Source organism: Lepisma saccharinum, chromosome 30 (genome assembly GCF_977018435.1).
Source record: "Lepisma saccharinum chromosome 30, izLepSacc3.1, whole genome shotgun sequence".
Taxonomy (NCBI): Eukaryota; Metazoa; Arthropoda; class Insecta; order Zygentoma; family Lepismatidae; genus Lepisma; species Lepisma saccharinum.
In genome coordinates, this window is record NC_139258.1 from 508,017 (window position 1) to 530,431 (window position 22,415).

General features: G+C 36.8%; 1 protein-coding gene across 1 annotated transcript in view; it reads left to right on the forward strand.

Moving 5' to 3' along the window:
• The window catches only part of LOC145981778 (ATP-binding cassette sub-family G member 1-like), a 154,530-nt gene that overhangs the window by 114,050 nt on the left and 18,065 nt on the right, over nucleotides 1–22,415 (forward strand). Inside the window, exons 6-8 of the mRNA XM_083115194.1 lie at nucleotides 1,728–1,859; nucleotides 6,821–6,960; nucleotides 19,329–19,497. Coding sequence (XP_082971320.1) covers nucleotides 1,728–1,859; nucleotides 6,821–6,960; nucleotides 19,329–19,497 — 441 coding nt within the window. The remainder of the gene's footprint in view (nucleotides 1–1,727; nucleotides 1,860–6,820; nucleotides 6,961–19,328; nucleotides 19,498–22,415) is intronic.

Consider the following 22,415-nt stretch of genomic DNA (forward strand, 5'->3'; position numbering starts at 1 on the left):
AAATGGGGCAACAATCAAATATGTAAAGGGCTCGAACGCTATAAAGAAATCTCCCGGAATTTTATTCGTTAAGGTTAGCAAGCCTGCTTGCACGCTTCAACTCGGAATAGTGCTATGCTCCTCAGCCATATTACAACTTGCAGATTCATGGGCATTAGCACTGTCAAAATTAAGGTAACAGTTCGTTATATCGAAGACACATTTCTTCATTTTTACAGAAGAAACTACTTACGAAAATGAGTTTCTCTAAGGTTTCTAACGTTCGTCGAGATATTTTGTTCATCGTGGAATCTATTTGACCGGGAAATCATGTATTTTTCAAGAGAAATATCTCACCGACGCAAAATTGCCATTGCTTTCCTACGTGAACCGGATGCCCCATACGTTTGATGATGTAACCCCCTATTAGTGTTTCCAACCCCTTTTTTTTAACTATGCTTGCCTAACCTAACCTTATCGGAAATGGTTCGTGGGGCTATCCGTGAATGGTTCGTGGCGCTATCCGTCAGCTACACGTTCATAAAGATTTCTACGGTACTTATACTACAAGAGGAATCAAGTGTCTGCTTACGAGATGAAATTATCTTATAAGTATTTATTGAAAGAGTTTTGTTACGTATGCCTCAGTAGTAGGAGGGAATTAGCACAACAAATATTTCTTTACAAAACAGTAAATGGAATTCTGGGTAATAGTAACTATCTTCATCAGTTTAAATTTAATACTAGAAAATCTAATCTTCGGATGCGACACCTTTTCCTCTGTGATATCCTGAGAACAGAAAAATACAAATCATCACCTTTATTCAGAATTGTTCTGCATATAATAATATTTCTACAAAGCATGAAAATCTGGATTTTAGTCTGCCACTTTCGTTGTATCTAAAAACACTAAAACCAATTTTTGAAAAAGACTAGATACACATATGTGAATCCATTCTACTGTGCATTTTTCCATTGTTCTGAAATTATTTTACCTTCTATGCTATTTTTTTCGTTCAATACTATGTAAAGGCTATGTTCTGAACAATGAACATTTATGTATATGGTTGGATGTATATATGTTTCTTTACTGTAGTACTTCACTTATTATGTTGTGTATATAAATGTACTTGTGTGTGTGTGTGTGTTTATATGTAATCTACACTCTTATATGTTTATTATTTGAATTATGTAAGCTTTCCTGTAATTGGAGATTCTCTCTGTAGGAAGCAAACGAATAATTAAATAAATAAAAAATAAATAATGTGTAATTTGCACACGTGACGAAACACGATTGTAGGTATTTTTCGGTGAATAAGGTTGGAAACACTGCATACCGACAACGTGTGCCCGCCATAGTGTGTGTTAGGGAAGCGAAAAAAGGAATAACAAAAACTACTCTCTGTGTGAAAAATTGTGTTTGTTTTCGTGTAAAAAGGCATAATGGCACCTTGAACTATGTTCCGCAATACACAATTCGTAAGTACGAACCATGAGAAACAAAAAATATCCGATTTTAATAATAACGAACTGTTACCAAAATTAACAATGCAACCACCAGAACAATGAAACTAGTTACTTAGTTGTTGGTTTATTGTTGTATAATTTTTATTATGACGTTTCCATTGCAACCAAGGCCATGTTCTTCCATGTTTCATGTAGGGTCTACGCACTTTCATTTACAAAACGTGGGAAAAATCTAGTGAACAATCTGTATTGAATCCATGTGTATATGCCTGTGATTGCAGTGATCGAGGTGTCGTCCAACGACTACGGGGACAGCGTTGAGAGGATGGTGAAGGCGACTGGCAACGGGCAGTTCTCGTGGAAGGTCCCCGGTACGACGGAACACGGCACCTCCGAGTGCTACGACAGGATACGTAAGTTCTGCATTTATTTCCAATTGTTATCATAGGGCCCGGGACTTTGTTATAACATATTTTTCAATTGGCTTCGGATCTAATATTGGGGTGAGATCTTTACATGTCTGATGAAAATCAGCCGAAATAGACAAACTTGACAAATCATATTTTGACATATTTCACCAATTTCGCGTTTTTACAACATATTTCTTCAATTTTGTTGTAATAAGACATATTTCTGTATAATTTCGTAATTTTGTCGCACATAATCGGTTATTTCATATGTTTTTTCTTCGTAGCTTTAGCGCAACGGATAGTTCATATTGTCGATGGCAGGATATGGAAATTACGGAGGAAGAAAGGTGCCGCCTTTTCTTAGTACAGAACAATAATACCCCACTTTTTTATCCCGCCGACAATTGATAGCCATGCAAACATTATTGAGGCAAAATGTTCTCTCTCATTGTTGCACGGGAAGTAAAGAAGTTTCGTTCTCATTTCTTTGCCTCTTTCAGTTTTCACAAAAATCAGTCAAAAGTAAAAATAACATTCAGTACATTACAGCCCCTACTCTACTCTATCGGGTGTGGGAGAAATTCGAGAGTACTGTTGTGCATATTTTTGGTTTTACTGGGAATATTTCTACATTTTCCTGACATATTTTCCAATTTATATGACATAATTACATACATATTTTACAGTTTTATAGGACAAAGTTCCGGGCACTAGTTATCAATAAGACTGAGTTTTGAGTAACAGTACATAAAACGTAGCTGTGAGCTTGTAATTGAGCAACCAGTTACATCATTCTAATCAGAACATGTGTGTTCGATTTTATTTGCAATACACACAAACATTTGTTCTATTTTCCCATAAAAACAAGTTTTTCTCGACATTAAAGAAATAGATTCTGAAATCCTGACACCAGCAACTCAAAGAGTTGCACAAAATATTTACTTTTAGTATACATTTGAAAGCAAAGCATACCTTGAAACAATAACAGATTGGGTGAATAAAAATAATGCTTTTTATTTAAAAATCTTTAATTTCTTAAAAACTACACTTAAAATTGCTTGAATGTTTTTGGCACCATTCGTATAGATGCATGTTTTTCATAGAAAGGTTTTTTTCTAGTAATAGTGATTAAAGCAAATAAAAAATGCATGTAAATATACATTTTTCTGTTTCTGATACTGTATATGAACCTACAGAGTATTGCCTGACATTCGCTACGAGACTCGGCGGCAAGCTGCCTGACATCAGCGCTTGTCTTTCCCGGTGAGCGGGTCCGTGACAGTCGCTAGAGTCGGCTATTAAAATTACAGTTTTCATATTGTGTACTAACCTTGACTACAGAAAGTGTTGAAAATAATGTCCCTCTGCTGCAACACATTCCTGGCATCTCCGAAGGAAATTGGCATTTACACGTGCAAGTTCGTCTATTCTAATTCTCGTACAATACTCTCTTTTAACTCACGGATAGTGTGCGGATTGTCTTTGTATACTTTATTTCTCCATTTTTCTTTCCACTTTTATTCAAAACTGACCCTGTTACTCTAAACTTTTTTACAAGGTTTAATATAAGCGACTGTCGCGGACCCGTTCACCGGGAAAGACATGCGCTGATGCCGGGCCGCTTGCCGCCGAGTCTCGTAGCCAATGTCAGGGAATACTCTGTACTATGGAAGTGTTAATGAAACTATAATAATTTCAGCAACTTTTCTTTCAGTTAAAATAAAGCATTCTGGATGTACTATATAATTGTAAATTTAAATATTTGTTATAGTCTTTGTAGTTGAATTTTGGCATTTTTTAAATGAGTTTGCAAAATATCAGCTGCCCTGTCATGTTTATTTACAGTTTAATGATAATGACACTCTTTATGTTTTAACATGATTGATATTTTATACATTATTCTACATCAAATGTTTGCAATTTTTGCCTACAAAAATTACTGAATTTTAAATGGAGAGAAATTTAGATGTGTTTACAGTTGATATATTACACTTCCTTTCGTATGAGCTTCATTCCATCAGTACATATATTTCGTTTCCTTTCTTAGAGCCTAATAAACACTATTAAATGATTATGAGATTAATATAGTTTCACCAAAAGTGTTTCTGACCTACAAAATCCTTATGTGCATTATTCTATAAATTATTTATTTAAAGTGAATTAAATCAGCGATTTCTCTAAAAAAATCACCTGATTTAAAACAATCCACTTTGAACTTGAACTCCCCCCCTCGTTGGCCCTCCAGGTGCAAGGATCCAACAGAATTACCGGAAACTTTCTGGATTATTCCAATAGTAACCTCTGGAGTGGGAGAAGGGGGTTATTTGGAGCAGGGCACATTGTAAACAATACACATTGTACAGTCGTAGAAAGAAATACTCCCCCATAAGAATACTGATATTAAGGCTCTAAGGGGGAAGTCTTTTTTTTCCATGTTGGTGTTTTAACATTGTGTTTCATTTATATCTGTGACGCTTCGCAGCACACACTAGAAAGATGGTTCATGAAGGATGGACGATATCGGAAATTTGGTATCGCGATATATCTTCAAGAATTTTTTTTCTGCATTGTGATATCGGCAATATATCGCCCCCACAATATACATAGCCAAATATCGGCACGATAAATCGCTAAAATATCGTGGCGATACATCGTCTAGTTGATATAGCCTGGACGATATTTTTTTCAGACGACTTATCGCCCAACACTAGTTGTAACGAGTGGATAATAAATAGCTACACACGTTACATATCGTGGGAAAGTCTTCCAAGGAGAATGATGCAATTTTTTTCATTTCATAGTTTTTGTGCAATTTCTGTGCAAAGAGGAAATATACCCTTCTTAAGTCTCGTGTTCTTTTACAAATTGTCGGACCTTCACGGGCTACTACTACAATGGCGTATCCTTATGGGGTTGTAGAGATTGATCCCCGACCCTAAATAATATTACAGATGAATTTATATGCGTTAAACACTTCACATGTGTACTTAAAAATTTCAAGGTTCTTTCAAAATCCCTTTTTGAGGCACATTTCCGGAATACATTTTTAAATGTTTGTGACTCATTCCATGTCGAATGGCGCCAACCTCTACCATTTGATAAAATTTTCAGCGTTTGTTCTGTTGGGTCCCCTGAGTGCGCATGCCAATTTTTTGTGAGATAAATTCAGCAGTTTCCGAGATTACACTTTGAAACGAGCCGCGCTTTTATGGATTTATCTCAACTTCTAATTAAGAGGTCTTTGAAACTAGATTTCAGCACATTATTCCAGGATCAAAATTCGCCGCCTTCCCTTGTGGAGTGGATACAACATCGACATGTCGTTATTGATTGATTTATTGAAAAAGGTTATTGCCAGTTTTATGAGCGCAGTGATCTAGTTGGTAAGGCGTCTGACTGTCACGCGGAGACCCGGGTTCGATGATCTAAGCTCGGAATCTTTCCGGTCTTGTCCCCGCATAAAGCAGCTTTTAAAATCAGTGGGTACCTGGGGGCAACCTTGGGGGGTAAAGGCGACCGGAGAGTGGTGCTGATCACATCATTTCCAAAATGGTAGAGATTGAGAATGTGCCCTCATGGCACGCTGGTATGTACAAGGGGAACTTTACCTTACGTTTTGCCACTTTTGGTTAATCGCGGCGACGAGGATGAGTGATATGATTAAGGACCACTCGCAAAAAACACACGTGCCCAAGCAGAGATTCGAACTGGGGCCTCTGGATTGATTGATCGATTTGCTGTTTTAAGTCCACTTTATGCACAGTAAGGCTAATTGGGACTGGGCCTACGGTTTAAAGTGGGATCCGATCCATTAGGTGCCTCCACCGGGATTAGAACCCGGGACCCCTTGATTACAAGGCGACACCACTACTGGACCATCCGGGGCTTCTGGATTCGCACTGCTCAGGACATATGGCAAGGCCATTTTTTTGTTTTTCAATTTAAGTTGAACGAGAGCGCTCGCCCGGGAATAAAATTATTGCTGCTATGTTATTCTATTAGGCCCGCATTAGACGGAAGCATAAATCCTTCCAAAAAAATCTTTTAGCATTCTTTGAGAGTAAACAAATTTTACATGCAAGCATTTCCTGTAACATTCCTGCTAGCATTGTGATTGCGATGTGAAGCGTGCAGAGAACATTAGATAATACGTAGATACAGCACCACGAAAGGCATACGAGATCATCCAGTGCCCGCAAACAATACACATGCCCAGACCGAGATTCTAACAGACTACTGCATACGCTTTAAAGTATGTGCGTTAAAGTGCGTTTGTTTTGGTTGTGGGCCGAGATAGCGCGTGAACAATTCTTATAACAGAGGTTAGTACTCTTTATGCAATATAAATATAATTGTCTACATGCTAAAGATATGTGCGTAAATAAGCGAGACGTTACAGGACGAAAATGCCGGCAACTACTCCATGTCACGCGCTATCTCGGCCCAGAGATAAAACGAACGCACTGCGTTTAAGTAGCGCCATTTATTTGTACTCAACAATACAACAACAACACATTTTTATAGGAAACGTTATTCCTCTCGGTTGAATAGTTATCTTTCAAAAATGTGAAGTGATGTTTTTTACATCTCACTCGGCCGTCATTACAGATGCACTAGTAACCTAAAGCTCGCTTTTGATTGGTTAAGCTATGAAAAATGCTACGGAAATAGGATTAATTCTATCCTTGAGTTTCTTTGAGTTGGTGTTTTAAGTGCACTTTATGCACAGTAAGGCTAATCGGGACTGGATCCGAACCACTATGTGCCTCCACCGGGTATCGAATCCGGGACCCCTTGATTACAAGGCGACGACGCTACCACTGCACCATCGGGGAGGCAGATTCTATCCTCGACAAATGCCATAAGATATTTCAGTAGCATTTGGGTCATGACATAAATGTTAGATAAAATGCTAAAGATATTCAATTTGTGAAGCATGTTCAAATACCATTCTCAAATTTCAGATAGCCAGCAAGTGAATGACAACTGTGAAGGTGAGGTGGTGCCAGAAGGAAGGGAGACAGACCTCAGCTTCCCAACATCCGGGTGGGCGCAGTTCCGCATTCTGCTCCACCGGATGCTGCTACAGAGCTTCAGGGACTCTGTAATTATTTTATATTAACTATTTATTATTACTAATACATAGTGGTGCATATTTCGTTTTTGACGGAAACACGCGAAATGTGAAATAGTACACTGTAATGTTAATTTTTCATGTGTTTGAAAGGTGGGACATGCATTTCTCTACCTTCTATCACCACCAACTAATGCTAAATGAACTCTTGAACACAAAATTAAGCTTATTTACACTAAACTTTCTGAAGACTGAATTATCCTGCGAGTCATGCAAACCATGTGAAATTAATTAATTCTGATGTAAATATTTGGAAAGTAAAAATTTAATCCTTTGCACAGGAATAAACTTAATATTCTGATAACTACATAAACGGAATGGAATATTTATTTTGTGTAATAAGTGTGGTTTCTTTCGAATCAAATTTAGGATTATATTCACCATTTCAACATTGAAATGCCATTCTATATACCGCTTTTCATTCCAAAATGTGCCCAGTTTTGTACCAAAATTCTGATATTCTTTTGCCACTAAAATCAATTTATTTGGCGCAATAAAATTCATTGATTTTTCTTATTTATCTGGTTATTTTAATCGACTTGCTTGGTTGGATTAATCATTGCACTAAAGATGTATCGAGAAATGATGAAACACAAAGTTCAAGTACGGTGAGTCACATAATTATTCGGACAGATAAGATTTCTGAATATTTACTAACGTAGTCGTGATATAATACGATGATAAATGTTTAATATTTATTTAACAAACAAAACACAATATGAGCACACTGTTAATTATCTTCAATTATGTTTAATATAATATATTAGTAAAATATTTTCATTAAACAAAACAAACATTTTTTGTGGGTTAAACAAAATTATTCGGACACATGGAAGGAGAAACAGGAAAACACGCTTGAAAGCAACGAACAGAAATGTCAGTATCTGGTAGGCATCCCTTTCATTTTTAACACCTCGGATAAACGATTTGGCATACTTTCTACCAATTTTCTGGTGTACACTGGCGATATGTTGGCCCATTCATGTTGAAGTCTCTCCTTGAGGTCTGCCTTCGAGGTTATAGGTGTTTTCCTCACTTCTTTTTCCAACATACATCAGAGGTGCTCAATGACGTTCAAGTCTGGAGACTGCGGTGGAGGATGGAGCACTTTTGAGCAGTTGTACAATAACCATTCTTGTACTACGAGGGAAGTGTGCTTCGGGTCATTATCTTGATAAAACATAAAGTTACAAAGAATGCCCATCATTTCAGCACTAGTCTTTAGATTTGACTTCAGAATGTCAAGATAACGGTACCTGTCCATTGTCTGTTCGATGAAAGCCAATTTACCAACGCCATGGGCCGACATGCAGCCCCAAACCATTACGTGATCACCCCCGTGCTTCACTGTTGATTGCAAATTTTTCCCTCGGAGCTCCTCACTTGGTTTACGCCACACTTTTACCCTCCCATCTGACTCACAAATATTGAATTTACTCTCGTCAGTGAAAATTACCCGATTCCACCATGTCTGATCCTTTCCTAAGTGTTCCTTTGCGATCACCAGTCTTTTTGTCCTGTTTGGCTTACTTACAAATGGCTTTCTCCTGGCTACACGGCCATGATAGTTTGCCCTTCTGAGCACTCTTTGTATAGTTTCAGGATGACTATGCTTTGCACACTCCTCAGCTCCTCAGCACACACCATTTGAGCACTCATCTTTGGTTTTTTTTTTTTAAATTTTCCTCACGATTACTGTCTTTTCTCTGGGTGAAACAATTCTTGGTCGGACTCGATCCTGTCTTCATCTTTAAATCGCTTAATAATATCTGGAACTGTACTTTTTTTCATTTTCAACATTGAGGCAATTGCACGGTAAGTTTTACCCTTAGCGTGGTGCCATATCACTAACTGACGTTGTTCAAATGAACTTTCCTTTCCTCTTCGCCCCATTTCTACATAGAAAATGTTGTTATATCACAACTTTGTTAAACATAACGCGATCGTAATTGCTATAGAAACCTACAGGAAACCAGAGTTAATATATATGAACAGAGTATCAATCAATCCGTAAATCGAAATTGTCACTGTATCGCAAATTTACGTTAACATTTAATATGTGTCCGAATAATTTTGTGGTACTATTTTTGCAACGGTAGGGATTCATCCTTCGTTATATTGTTGCTGATGTTCGTTTTTTAACTTTTTATCGTCCAATTTTGTGCTAAACATGACATTTTTTAAACGAAAATCAACTTCAACGCTGTACACAGATTTCACTCCCTTCCCGCTCTTAAACGTTAGAAATTTACTGTGTGTCCGAATAATTATGTGACTCACTGTATAATGAATTGTACCTCTTTTTAAATTTAAATTAAAGCATTATTCTGCCTTCAAATTCTTTACTTAAACTTCACATATTTATTTAATAAACAGGGGTAAAATATTCCGCTGCTCCAGGTGGGCTACGGTTACATGTTTGATGGTTCGCAGTGTATAAATTTGTTTTAGTTTAATGTAATTTAGATTACAGGGTTTTGATGTTTAATATATATGTTGTCCGGCTAAAGTCGTGTCAGCTGCCGCGGTTATACGAGGAAGATTAATTTATTTAATTGTAGTAATAGTTTTATATACTAATCTCCAAAATTAAAGCAACAAACTGAAATTATTTCCCGTGTGTCCATTTGACCACATAATACGATCAGGTGATAGTAATATTTAAGATGTCATAGACAACTGGTTTAAGATAGAAAATAAACTAACCTTAATGTGCAAGGATTTATCAACAAAAAAATCACGATAGCATCAGGTTAAACTTGGTAAATTTATCAAAAAAAAAAAATCACACAAGGAAAGGATTTCCGTTTGTTGTTTTAATTTTGGACACTAGTGTAGTTGTTTACATTTTATTTAAAAGGTGAATTTTTTAAATTTATATTTGTTCTGTTTATTAATTCTATTTAAAGTAGGGTTGAGTAGCATGGACATCCGCAGGATTTTTTCCACGGAGGGGCAACTAAAGTATTTCTTTTCCAGTGGGCCAAACAAGGCAAATTTCCCCCATAATAGTGTTCTTTCTAAAAAAAAAAACATTGCTTCAATTTGAAGTTATCATATTCATGCAATAATTAACATATATGATTGTGACTGAAATGAAATTATATGTGTGAAATATGTAATTTTTGATACTTTCATTTTCCAGCCCCCCCCCCCCCATTACCCCCCTCTTTCGGACGTCCATATTAAGTAGTATTAGTTTTGATCTTGAAACTAAAAGAATTTCGCGGTGCTTTATTCTCTTCTGTGGAACCTATCCCATTTAATGCACACAAAGGCTAATCGGGACTGGACCTACAGTGTAAAGTACGACCCGAACCACGGTGCAATGTGCATCCACCGGGCAACAAACCCGAGACTCCGTAATTACAAGGCGACGATGTGAGGGCCATCAAAGATGGACAGGGATTACTAGAGACAGCATTTTAACGGGAAAAATTGTACTCTGAAAAGGAGAAAAAAAGGGAAAATTAGTGTAAAAAAAAAAAGGAAATGAAAAAGGACCACAGTTTATTTTTGCACTCCACTAAAAATATTATTTTAAATAAAAGCAGAATATATAGCATTCATATATATAAAGGGATAAATTAGATTTGGTATGAAGGAAAGTAAAAAATACAAGAAATTTAATGTGTTTGTTATTGCTCAAGCCCAGATGGCATTGTTGCAACAATCGCTGCAACATGCTCCCAACACTCACGGAGGGAAGGGAGTGGAAAGCGCTTGTTCATTCTTTCCTCTAAGCTGCACCAAAGAGTTGTTGAATGTTTTGTTTAGGGGAAAATACAGTTGCAAAATATTTGATCAATAAAGGGACCAAGGAAGATGTTTTTTTAAAAAGGGAGAAAAAGGACATGTATAGGGTGACCAGATATTTGTTGACCAAAAAGAGTATAGTCTATAGGTTGAAGGTGCGCATGCACAAAACATAAAAAGAAAACAAAAATAAGGTTGGCTATTTTTTATTGCTCCTATTATAGCCTCTATTAAATAGGCCTACACTCTACAGATCCAAATTACTAATGGTTCTAATGTAATTAGCTAATTACAAATATTTCCTCACCAATGGGCACCATCATTCAAACTTCTGGGATGATTTTGCTTTCTTGAGTATATTTAAGTCGTCCTTTATTGGCAGTCCAAACTCTTTACAGGTCATGTCCACATTGAATTTCAATTTCATTACTTGTTGGAGTGTTGACACCAGGAGTGTACTTTTTTCCTCTCGCCCATAAGTTTCAATAACACTGAAGAGTCTTTCACAGTCAACATTTGTACCAGGCAGAGTAAACAAGAATTTTATAAGAGGCACAATCACTTTTAAATTTGACTCAGCCTGTACTGACCTCCACTTATCCATCATTATTTCTCTTCTTTCTGTGGATTTTAACGCATTTTTACGCGTAAAATAATGTATGAAATTAAATAGCAAGGAAAATAGTATATTTGGGGATTTTTGCAAATTGAAAAGAGTATAGAGTATATGAACCTCTAAAAGAGTATAATACTCTTAAAGAGAGTATGTCTGGTCACCCTAGACATGTAAGCTGAAAAACTTCGCAATAAAGGGACCAGAAAGAAAACTATTCAAAAAAGAGGAATATGGGCAGAAAATTGGGAAAAAAGTGAAATGAAAACCATGTAATCTTGTGGAAGATAATTATCAACACTGTTGTTACTTATTACGTGATCCGTGTTGAAATATAAAAAAAGGAATTTCCTTTCCGGTCTCCAGTGATGACAATTCTTACTTTCCACTGTCCAAATCTGGCCGTATCGTCCCCATTACTGGATGATATATAACATCCCAAAATAAAGGATTCCCGGGGAGTAATATTATGTGATCTTGACAACAGCCACGGCGCTAGAGGAAAAAAAGTGTCTGGTGAGGCAGGGCACTGGTCGTCTTAGCCCATATTTCTTAATATCACATGTAACATGAATATTCTGGGCAAAAGTTCATTGAATTAGCAATTTCTTCTTGCTCTATGGGGAAGGGGGTGCCTCCAGTTCACAGCTTAAATTTGATTGATTGATTTGTTGTTTTAAGTCCACTTTATGCACAGGAAGGCTAGTCGGGACTAGGCCTACAGTTTAAAGTGGGATCCGAACCAGCTTAATTTTGAATACTTGCATTTGTATCGACACGATTTAAAACCGATAATAGGCTTCTCCACGCAATTTACATAAAAGGTAAAACAAGCGATGTAAAAAAGTCAAAGCGTCCTCGAAGTCCTTTACTTACGCAACAGGCCTCCACGATGGCGCAGTGGTAGCGTCGTCGCCTTGTAATCACGGGATCCCGGGTTCTATACCCGGTGGATCCCACTTTAAACTGTAGGTCCAGTCCCGATTAGCCTTACTGTGCATAAAGTGGACTTAAAACATCAAATCAATCACCAATCAATCAATTTACTTACGCAACACAAATCAAGACACCACACAAAATACGTTGTTTACGCGCCCACATAATTTATAAAATTCCATGTTCAATGTGTTGTTATAAAAATAAATGATTGTGTTATTCAATGACGTCATAAACTGTTTGACTCAAATTTGTAGTCTGTTACAATGGTTATTGACTAACTCAAGACATTTGAGTGTTGGTTGCGAGATAATTTGATTTATTGATTTTGCGTTGAGATGATGTTAGAGTGGAAAACGAGTGGGTGCAGTGGCGTAAATATATAGTAAAGTGATGTTGTAAATTGTGTAAATGTAAATTGTGATTGTGATTGTGATTGTACTGTGTATTAAACATAAAGATCAAGTATTCAAGTGATACAGGTGACTTCTAATCCATACAAGTGTCAAATAGTATACATAATAGGCCGTAAAGGTCCTATCATTGATAATCAGAATGGAAGACTTAAATGATCTTCATGCAACCTCGTCTTTCAATTCTGAAAACACTGGTGATGACATGAATCCTAACATTTCACCCGCATTCTACATTGAAGTAGAGACTTCTCAGACAATAACCCATCAAGAAGATCAAGAAGTTATGGATAATTCTCTTAAATCTTCGAACGCAAGAATCTCGGCTCAGAACTTCTACGATTATAACAGTAATGGCCCTTTCATAGTTCTGATAGAGGGTACAGGAAGAAACGTTGGTAAACTTGCGGGCGGGAGCCTAGGTAACAAATTTCGAAAAGCAGAAATTCCAGTTAAATATATAGACCAAGGTGGCCGTAATAGGGTAAGAGTATATTTCAACACTGCTCAGGAGGTGAATAACTTTGTTAAAAACGAAGAATTTCAATCTCATCTTTCTATTAAGGCTCGCATACCTCAATCCTTAATTCAACGAGAAGGTTTAATATATGGTATAGAATTCGACGTCAGTGAGGAAGACGTAGTGGATGGCAGTCAATCATACATTCCTATCATTAGTGCAAAACGAATTAAGAAAAAGATTTGGAAAAGTGATGGATCGTTTCAGCTACGAAATACTAAACTAGTGTGTTTGACATTCCAAGGTAGACATCTCCCAGAAAAAGTAGCCATAAATAGCAGCATATATGAAGTAACACCCCGACAGAAAACAGTCATTCAATGTAGAAACTGTTTCAGATTCGCTCACACGGCCAACCAATGTCGTTCACAGTCTAAATGCGCTACCCGTGGAGCAATTAAACACGGAGATTCATGTAATCTCCCTGCCAAGTGTTCGAATTGCCAGGGGTCCCATTCAGCTCTTGATAAAAATTGCCCAATGTGGCACAAAGAGCGTCAAATCCAGGAACGTATGGCTCTAAATAATTTATCATACCGTGAAGCTAAACAAATGATAGAAGGGACTTATATTCCACAACCTAGCATAGAGGAAATTTTGAAGCCCACAATTAATCTTAAAGAGTTTCCACCTATTCAACAATATTCCAGATCACCACCCACTGACTTAAAAAATAAAAGCTCACAAGAACAATCATCTACTAACACAAAAACCATTACAACTGTGGAGCCCATTTTCAATAATATAGGAAGACAACAATTTTCTTTGGAACACGACACAATGGACCCAAAAGTAATTCCACATCCAGACATAGTTGAGATACCTAATATTGCACACAAAAAAAACAATGAACCTACAAAGCACAAAAGAAAATATCATAACAAGGCGAGACATATGGTTCCCAATAATCCAGATCACATAACATTAAAAGCAGAAAGCTCCTCAACGGAGTCTGATATTACTCCTTCCTCATCTATAGGGAAAAATATCTTCCCTTCTGCTAATTCTACGAACAGTCGGCATTCTGAATGGTCGACAAAAAACATTGATCAACCTCCCCCATCTATCGGTAATATTCACGAAGTCTACACCTCACTTCTCAAAACAATACCACTCCTATGGTCAACTCTAGTTGAACTCAAAGAGTTACATCAACAAAAACAGCTTTTACAACATATCAATGAACTATCCATAAATCTATTAAATGTGTTACAAAACCTTACTTTCAAACAGAACAAGTAGGATACATATAACAGAAGATGTTTCTCATTCAATGGAATATTATTAGCTTTTCTACACGAAAATTGGACTTAATGAAATTAATAACGGAATGTCATCCTTTAATTCTTTGCTTACAGGAAACTAAGGGTAGACAGTACGAAACATACAAAATTGTTCATTATAATTGTTTAGGCCCACCCTATTCTGAAAATGAACGAGGTATTAGTATATATGTCCACGAATCAATATCATATCAGGAAATTCAGATATCCAAACACCATAAACTCTTCCGCGATTATAAAGTAGAAGCACGTGCTATCCAAATCTTCATAGAGGGGAAAAAAATAACAATAATCAATATTTATATCCCATTAAATTACAATTCTCAGAATATAAAACCGTCAGATTTAGAAGCATTGACAAAAAATACCCCTAGCCCATACATCATTGTTGGAGATTTTAATGGTCATCATAACATTTGGGGCTCACAATCATCAGACAGACTTGGGTCCAGCATTGCCGACTGGATAGAAAACAACTCATTTATTGTTCTAAATGATGGATCGCCCACCCACGTCCCACGCAACGGAAATAATCCCTCATCAATAGACCTCACTATAATATCAGAATCATTATTACCAAAATTTCAGTGGACCACAGCGGAAGAAATGTATGGTAGTGATCATTATCCCATTTATATTCATTCACATTTTATATCCTCACAACCAATTCAACATATCATATTTCCCATAAATCGCTGGAAAATTAATAATATATCATGGGAATCATATACAATTTTAATAGATTCTTATATACTTAAAGAACAAATAAATTCCTCTCAATCGGTTTCATACTATACACTACTCCAATATATCACAGAAGTTTTAGACATTCTCAGTTCACGAAAAAGAGTAAATTTTTCACGACTAATTTTTCCAAAAATTCATTGGTGGACTTCGGAATGTGAGACAGCAAAAGCCAACCGAAAAAGGAGTGAGAATCATTTTGCTTCATATCCTACCCTTGAAAATCGAATATTATGGAAAAAATCAATAGCACAAGGAAAAAAAATATTTCTACAAGCAAAACGTGAAAAAAAAAAGTAAAGTGCTCCCCTGTGCTTAGCACAACGCCATGAAGGCGTGTAGGGGGTGTGGGGGTAACGCCCCACACTTTCTTGATCCGGTCGTGAGTGGGGGTGATGTGATCAGCATCACGCCCCTGACCGCCTTTACCCCCCAGGGTTTCCCCCAGGTACCCATGTTATTCGACGCTGGGTGGGCGCCGGGGCCGCTTCCACCGTTAGAAAAGTTCCCGGATTTGAACCGGCCGGGGATCGAACCCGGGACCTTGAGCATGGTAGTCAGACGCGTTACCGACTGAGCCACCGCGGCCACTCATCCACAAAACGTGAAGCGTGGATTAAATATTGCAATTCAATAGACATGCAGGAATCATCCCGAAATGTGTGGCATAAATTTAATTCCTTACGTAAACCATGTCCACCTCGTAGAAAACCTATAGATAATAGTTGGCAAGACCAATTTTTAATGCTTTTGGCTCCACCATCAGTACACCTTCCATATAAAAAAATAGAGGAAAATATTTCTAACTTTTCACTTGAATTCCCTCCCATTTCTACAGAGGAATTAAAAAACATAATTAATAATATTAAACCCACTGCACCAGGTTTAGATGGAATACCATACCAAGCCATAAAATATCTACGTAAAGCAGGTTTAGATATTCTTGTATCTTTTTACAATAACATATTCCCTACCGGTATAGTACCGAGGGAGTGGAAAGATTATATAGTTCTCCCAGTTTTAAAAGCAAATAAATCACCACATTGTGCTACATCTTACAGACCCATAATGTTAATTTCAGTCTTGGAAAAAATATTCGAACGAACGATATACGTCAGAATTACCTGGACACTAGAACGTCAACGTTTCTTTTATCCTACTCAACTTGGCTTTAGAATCAATTATGGCAGTCAAGATGCAATAGCTATCCTAAGCACTGCAATTCAAAATAGCAAAATTAGTCGTTCACACTGTTATAGTCTTTTTATAGATGTGGAAAAAGCATATGATTCTATCAATTTACATATGCTTTGTAACAAATTAGAAAATCTTTTCATTCATCCTCAATTATCGTTAATCATATGGAACCTATATTCCAATAGAAAGATATATGGATGGTTCTCAGAAACAATTAGTGACCCTCGTTTCACTAGCATAGGAATTCCTCAAGGTGCACCTTTCAGTCCTTTATTATTTAATATTTACACAAATGAAATTCACTCCTTACCTCTTTATCCGTTCCAGTTAGTACAATACGCAGATGATTTCTGTTTTTACTGTACTACAGATGATGCAACCCAAGGTATAATCAAAACACAGAGATTAATTAACACCATTAGAGAATGGTTTCATAATGCAGGATTAACCCTTAGTGAAAATAAATCCAAAATCATTTGCTTTAATAACAAACGCACAGATAGTTATCCCAATAATATTTTACAAATTTCTGACATCCCAGTGACAGATTCTCGCAAATATTTAGGTGGACATTTTGATAGACGTTTTACATGGAATTCACACATTTTATATTTATTAAACAAACGTCAAAAGTTTTTAAACATAATTCGTAGCATGACAACAACAAAATAGGGAGGCCACCCAAAAATTTTACTTCTCTTTTATAGAAATTGCTTTCGCTCATTTTTCGACTATGCAGCTTTCAGCTACGGGGGAGCAAAATCCAATCTACTCGACAAAATAGATATATTACAAAGAAAAGCATTGAGAATTTGTCTAGGTCTTATGCAATCAAGCCCCAATGTAAGTGTTTATATGGAGAGTAAAGAGACTTCTTTGAGTCACAGGCGGATTCAATTAACAATAAAATTCCTCCTTAAATCATGGGAAAATCATCCTCGTCCATTTAATAAATTGTTTGAAATACAAAAACAATGGGCTGAAGCCGATGTAATAAATCCTCGTACCACCTCATATTTCCTTGTATACTGTCATTACTTATTTCCAGAACTTCGATCTAATACTTTCACTCTCTTACATCCTTTGATCTATCAACTAGATATTCCATTATATACTCAATGTTCAATCCACTTCAGAGATCTAGGTTTACATGCGTTGTACAGAGAAAAATGGCCAATGCATGTAATGATTTACACCGATGGTTCTAAGAATAACAATAGTGTAGGATGTGCCTATTACATCCCAGAGAAAAACATTTATCAACAATTTAGATTACCTATAGATTCATCTATTTTTACTGCGGAAAGTTACGCCCTATACAAAGCCTTACAATATGGAATAGCGGAAGACTTTAAAAAAATTCTTCTCCTTACAGATTCGCTGAGTGTTCTTCAAGCATTATCTACATCCTATCCCAAATTATGTCACCAATCATATCTTATTATTTTAATTATTCAACAAATTCAACTTGCTTGCAAAAGAAACATTGACATACAATTCAGTTATGTCAAAGCACGTGATATTAATGTAGGAAATGATAGAGTGGACATATACGCTAAACAGGTCAGAGATTTACAACTCATAAGTTTCAATAGGTTAATGTATACTGATTTTTTACCACGAGTAAAAATCAAACTTATGGAACAATGGAATGAATGGTGCAAAGATCAATTTAAGTTTGTGGGCAACACATATAGATGGATTGCAGAATTTAAATCTAAAGTCCCTTGGTTCAATTCATACACACTCCCACGGCAAGTCATAGTTTTTATTAATAGATTAAGAACAGGACACGTACGTACACCAGCACATTTAGCAAAAATAAAAATTAAAACTCAAGAAAATTGTAAATGTGGCAATAATAATCCTGATGCTCAACATTTAATTCTAGAATGTCCAATCTATTCAGATCAACAAATCATACTCTACAAAGGTTTTCAACGTTTAAAAATTCCATTTCCAATATCACTATCATCCATTTTAACAGATTTATCCCCTTCATTAATATGGATGCTGTATGCATATTCTCGAAAATGTAGACTTGAAATATAAAGTGATTTTTAAGAAACAGCAAAATGGACAAAAAAAGTGAATTATTTATAATAATTGTTATATATTTGTGATTCCGATTAATTTGTGAGACTAACTGCCAACTTTAGAAGAAAACATTAAAAGAAATAAAAAAAACAATAACGATGTCCAAAGTCGACAAGATAATGCTGACAGGGACAAAAAAAGAAGAAGAAGAAGAATTATTGATTTTGAAGGCGGATGTAAGTTAATTTTAAACTGAAAGTTTTAATTTTTGTACTCGAGCAATAATTTCAAGATTAATACAGTTTTATATCTAACAGCTAACGTTTTAAGGTATTCTGAGTGCGAGATGAAGAGATTTTACATAAAAATACCCGTAAGTTATTCCCAAGGCTGAATTAATAGTAAGTACGTACAGTGGGATCCATGAGTATTATTGTGCAAATTGTCCATCACCATGTTCGTGCACTTTATGTGACCCAATAAGATCTTCAAGAATTAAAAGAAAACTCAAAACAAGCTGTTGATATCTTCTGCACCAGTGTACATACAAATCCATCGCTTAAAAACACATAGGATGTAAGAAGTAAATTAATGAAAATAGTAATGGTCAATTTGCACGGTAATACTCATGGATCCCACTGTACGTATATCAAGTGAGTTTAAATGGACATAAGTCAAACAAGCGACGTAAAATAGTCGAAGAGTTCTCGGGGAAACCACACAAGATAAGTTGAAAATTCACTTTACACAATTGAAGGTGTTCCGTAAGATCTTGGAAGTAGAGAATCACGTATATCCTAGAGAAATAGGTTAACATGTTTATGTTTAAATTCCTGCAGGCGTATCTTCGGCTGAGGATAGCTCTTCACTTCGCCCTCGGGATCTTCATGGGAGGGATCTACTACAACATCGGCAACGACGCGTCCAGAACAATCTTCAACTTCGGGTTCTGCTTCACGTGCATCATCTTCTTCCACTACATCCCCATGATGCCCATCTTGCTACAGTGTAAGCAGCCCATCAGATGTTCCTTTTATCAACGTTCTTAAAGATCCAGGAATTTTAAATGAATTCAATTCCGGTTCTGGAGAGAAAATCTGCAAGCGTAAATGGGTTCTATTCCATAAAGGAACTTTTTATCTGTAAAGTATTTCAATTCGGTCCAGGAACAATTTTTCAGGATCAATTTAAATACGGTCCAGGAACCTTCTTTCCGGCTCAATTTAAATACGGTCCAGGAACCTTCTTTCCGGCTCAATTTAAATACGGTCCAGGAACCTTCTTTCCGGCTCAATTTAAATAATGTCCAGGAACATTCTTTTCAATGAACTTGGACCGAATTTAAATTGTGCGAGAGAAAAAGAGTTCCGGTCCTGCAGCGGAACCCAATAGAACCCATTAGAATTTATGGGTTCCTGGAGCTTTAACAATTCTGCTTTTTATACCCTGGCTATTCTAATGGAGGTCTTCCTCCTGAGGGATGCTGGGATGGGACCTTTATGTAGTAATACTATAACCGTCCTAATTACTACTAAGCAAAGTAAAGGTAAAGTTCCCCGTGCTTATAGCACCAGCCATAGGGCCCCACACATTCTCAATCTCGGCCATTTATGGAGGTGATGTGAACAACACCACGCTCCTGCCGCCTTTACTCCCAGGTACCCATTGATTTGAGACTGTCTTAGCTCTAAAGCCGCTTTATTCGGGGACAAGGCCGGAAAAATTCCGAACTTAGATCACCCACCCCGGGAATCGAACTAGGGTCTCCCGCGTGGCAGTCAGACGCCTTACCGACTAGTCCACCGCAGTGAAAGAATTAACATTATTGAGGTTAAGTGAACCCACTGTTAGGCTCCTGTAAATGTGCACATTTTAACATAATCTTTCCTTTTTACGTAAATAATGATGAGCGGTGTTTATGCAGCTGATGGTCAAATTGATTAAGGCAAAGATAGATCACTCTATTCCCCTAGACGAGTGTCTATAAGTAAATCTATTGAACACTGTGATGCAGGAAGCTTTGAAAACTAGAGTCGAGTTAAAGTTGCTTATCTGCTACTGTTACAAATGAACATTCACATAATTCACTGATTTCTAATAAGAATGTATCAATTTTAGACAACCAACATTTAAATTCTTAAGTTTCTTCTATTACTTTCAGAACATTTCTGCTCTAAGTGCCAAAAATATGTGGCCCACCCTTTGATACTACATATTTTTGGCACTTAGAGAAGAAAAAAATATTGTAATCAGAAATAGGAAAAAAATATGAAAAGACTAATTCTTGAGGACGATAGAACCACAACATACTGATGTATCAGGTTATAAATTCTAGTTGAACGTTACAATTTGAATAAATACGTCAAATATTTAATATTTTAAATAAACCGGACTGATTTTAGAATTCACGCCGCTATAAATAAGCTATGAATAAAATAATTTCTCGTATCGAATCGTTCGTATTATGCATTTTAATGAAATAGATGGTTTACGCTTGCAGTAGGCAACAAATGCACACGCCATATGTAGCTACACCAAAGCAGTTATCAATTATAAAAGATTTTAGTGTTAATTAACATTTACTGTCAGGTTCAGACAGGGGTGCCCATCCCTCCACAAAGTCGGTCATCAAAATCCCCCCAAAATAATTGTTCGTCATAACCCCCCTCCCAGACACACACACGCAAATGTAGTTTGGATAAACACTCAGTATTTTATTTTTGTTTGAATGTCGATAATTTGATTTCATTTATTAAAAAAATAAATTTTCAACATAAATAAGCTTTATACAAAGATAACTGACAGTATTTTACAATTATCCAGTCGTAGCACAGGAACACACACAAACGAAACAAATCGTGCCTGAAATCATTCAACACTAAAACTTAAGTCCTCATGTCGAACTACCACAAAGAAAACATTGTTCGCCACTGGCCGACTTGCCAACAATCGAAACCTTTCTCGCAGTTGAAATTAAAAGACGATTATAAAGAAAGAAAAAGCACAGTATGTCAGTCAAACAAAACGATCTCCCCACCTTTTTGTGTGAAGGTTTATAGAATTGGTAGCTAAACCATAAAATGTTGTCCCCCAAAAAATTCCTGTCATGAATCCCCCTGTGGGCACCCCTGGGTACAGTCAGACAACAATTAAGAAAATGTTCCTGACGTGTCGGTCATACAAGGTGGGTTTCACACCGAAATGAGAAACGACATATGTCACTTGTGTTTGGATAATTTATTATGGTAACAGTTTACTATCCTTCGTACAGCTATAACTTCTTAGTTTCGTCAATTTTTTTACATTCGTACTTACCTATCTGCTTCGCGGAACATTCCTTGAATGGTTTATGGGGCTATCCATCCCGGAATCGGTGGGAAATTTAAACTAAAAAATTATTTTCGTTTCAAATTTTTCAGTCCAAATTTCCTACCGATTCCGGGCTCCGCCCCTGGGGTAATTGACCTACCGCCCCCAACCGCTACCGCGGCCCCGCCTCCGCTCCGGCTGCCCGGCTTTCTCTATAGACCCCCTGTTAAAGGAATGTTAGAAATTGGCCGGAGTCACCTGCCCCCAAAATGAGCCCCAAAGTTTTAAATTTGAAGAAATCCGTTTCCATGATACGGAAAACTAACCTTAATTTCACACAAAACACCTTCCCGATGTTAGACAATACTACAGGAACTTATTACGGTTAGTAGTTTCTTCTGTAGAAATCTGTCCGAAGGATAGTAAACTAGTACCTTTATTATTGACGTTGCTTTTCTGCCACTTTGGTTAACGGAGAAGATAAGAATTAGTAATTATTAGATGAAATCTATGAAGAGGCAACGTATAGCTATGACCACGCCGGGACTTGAACCCGGGAGTTACGGTTGCGAGATTCGATCACTCGTGCTCGGCCACAAAGCTGCTGACACGTGTCT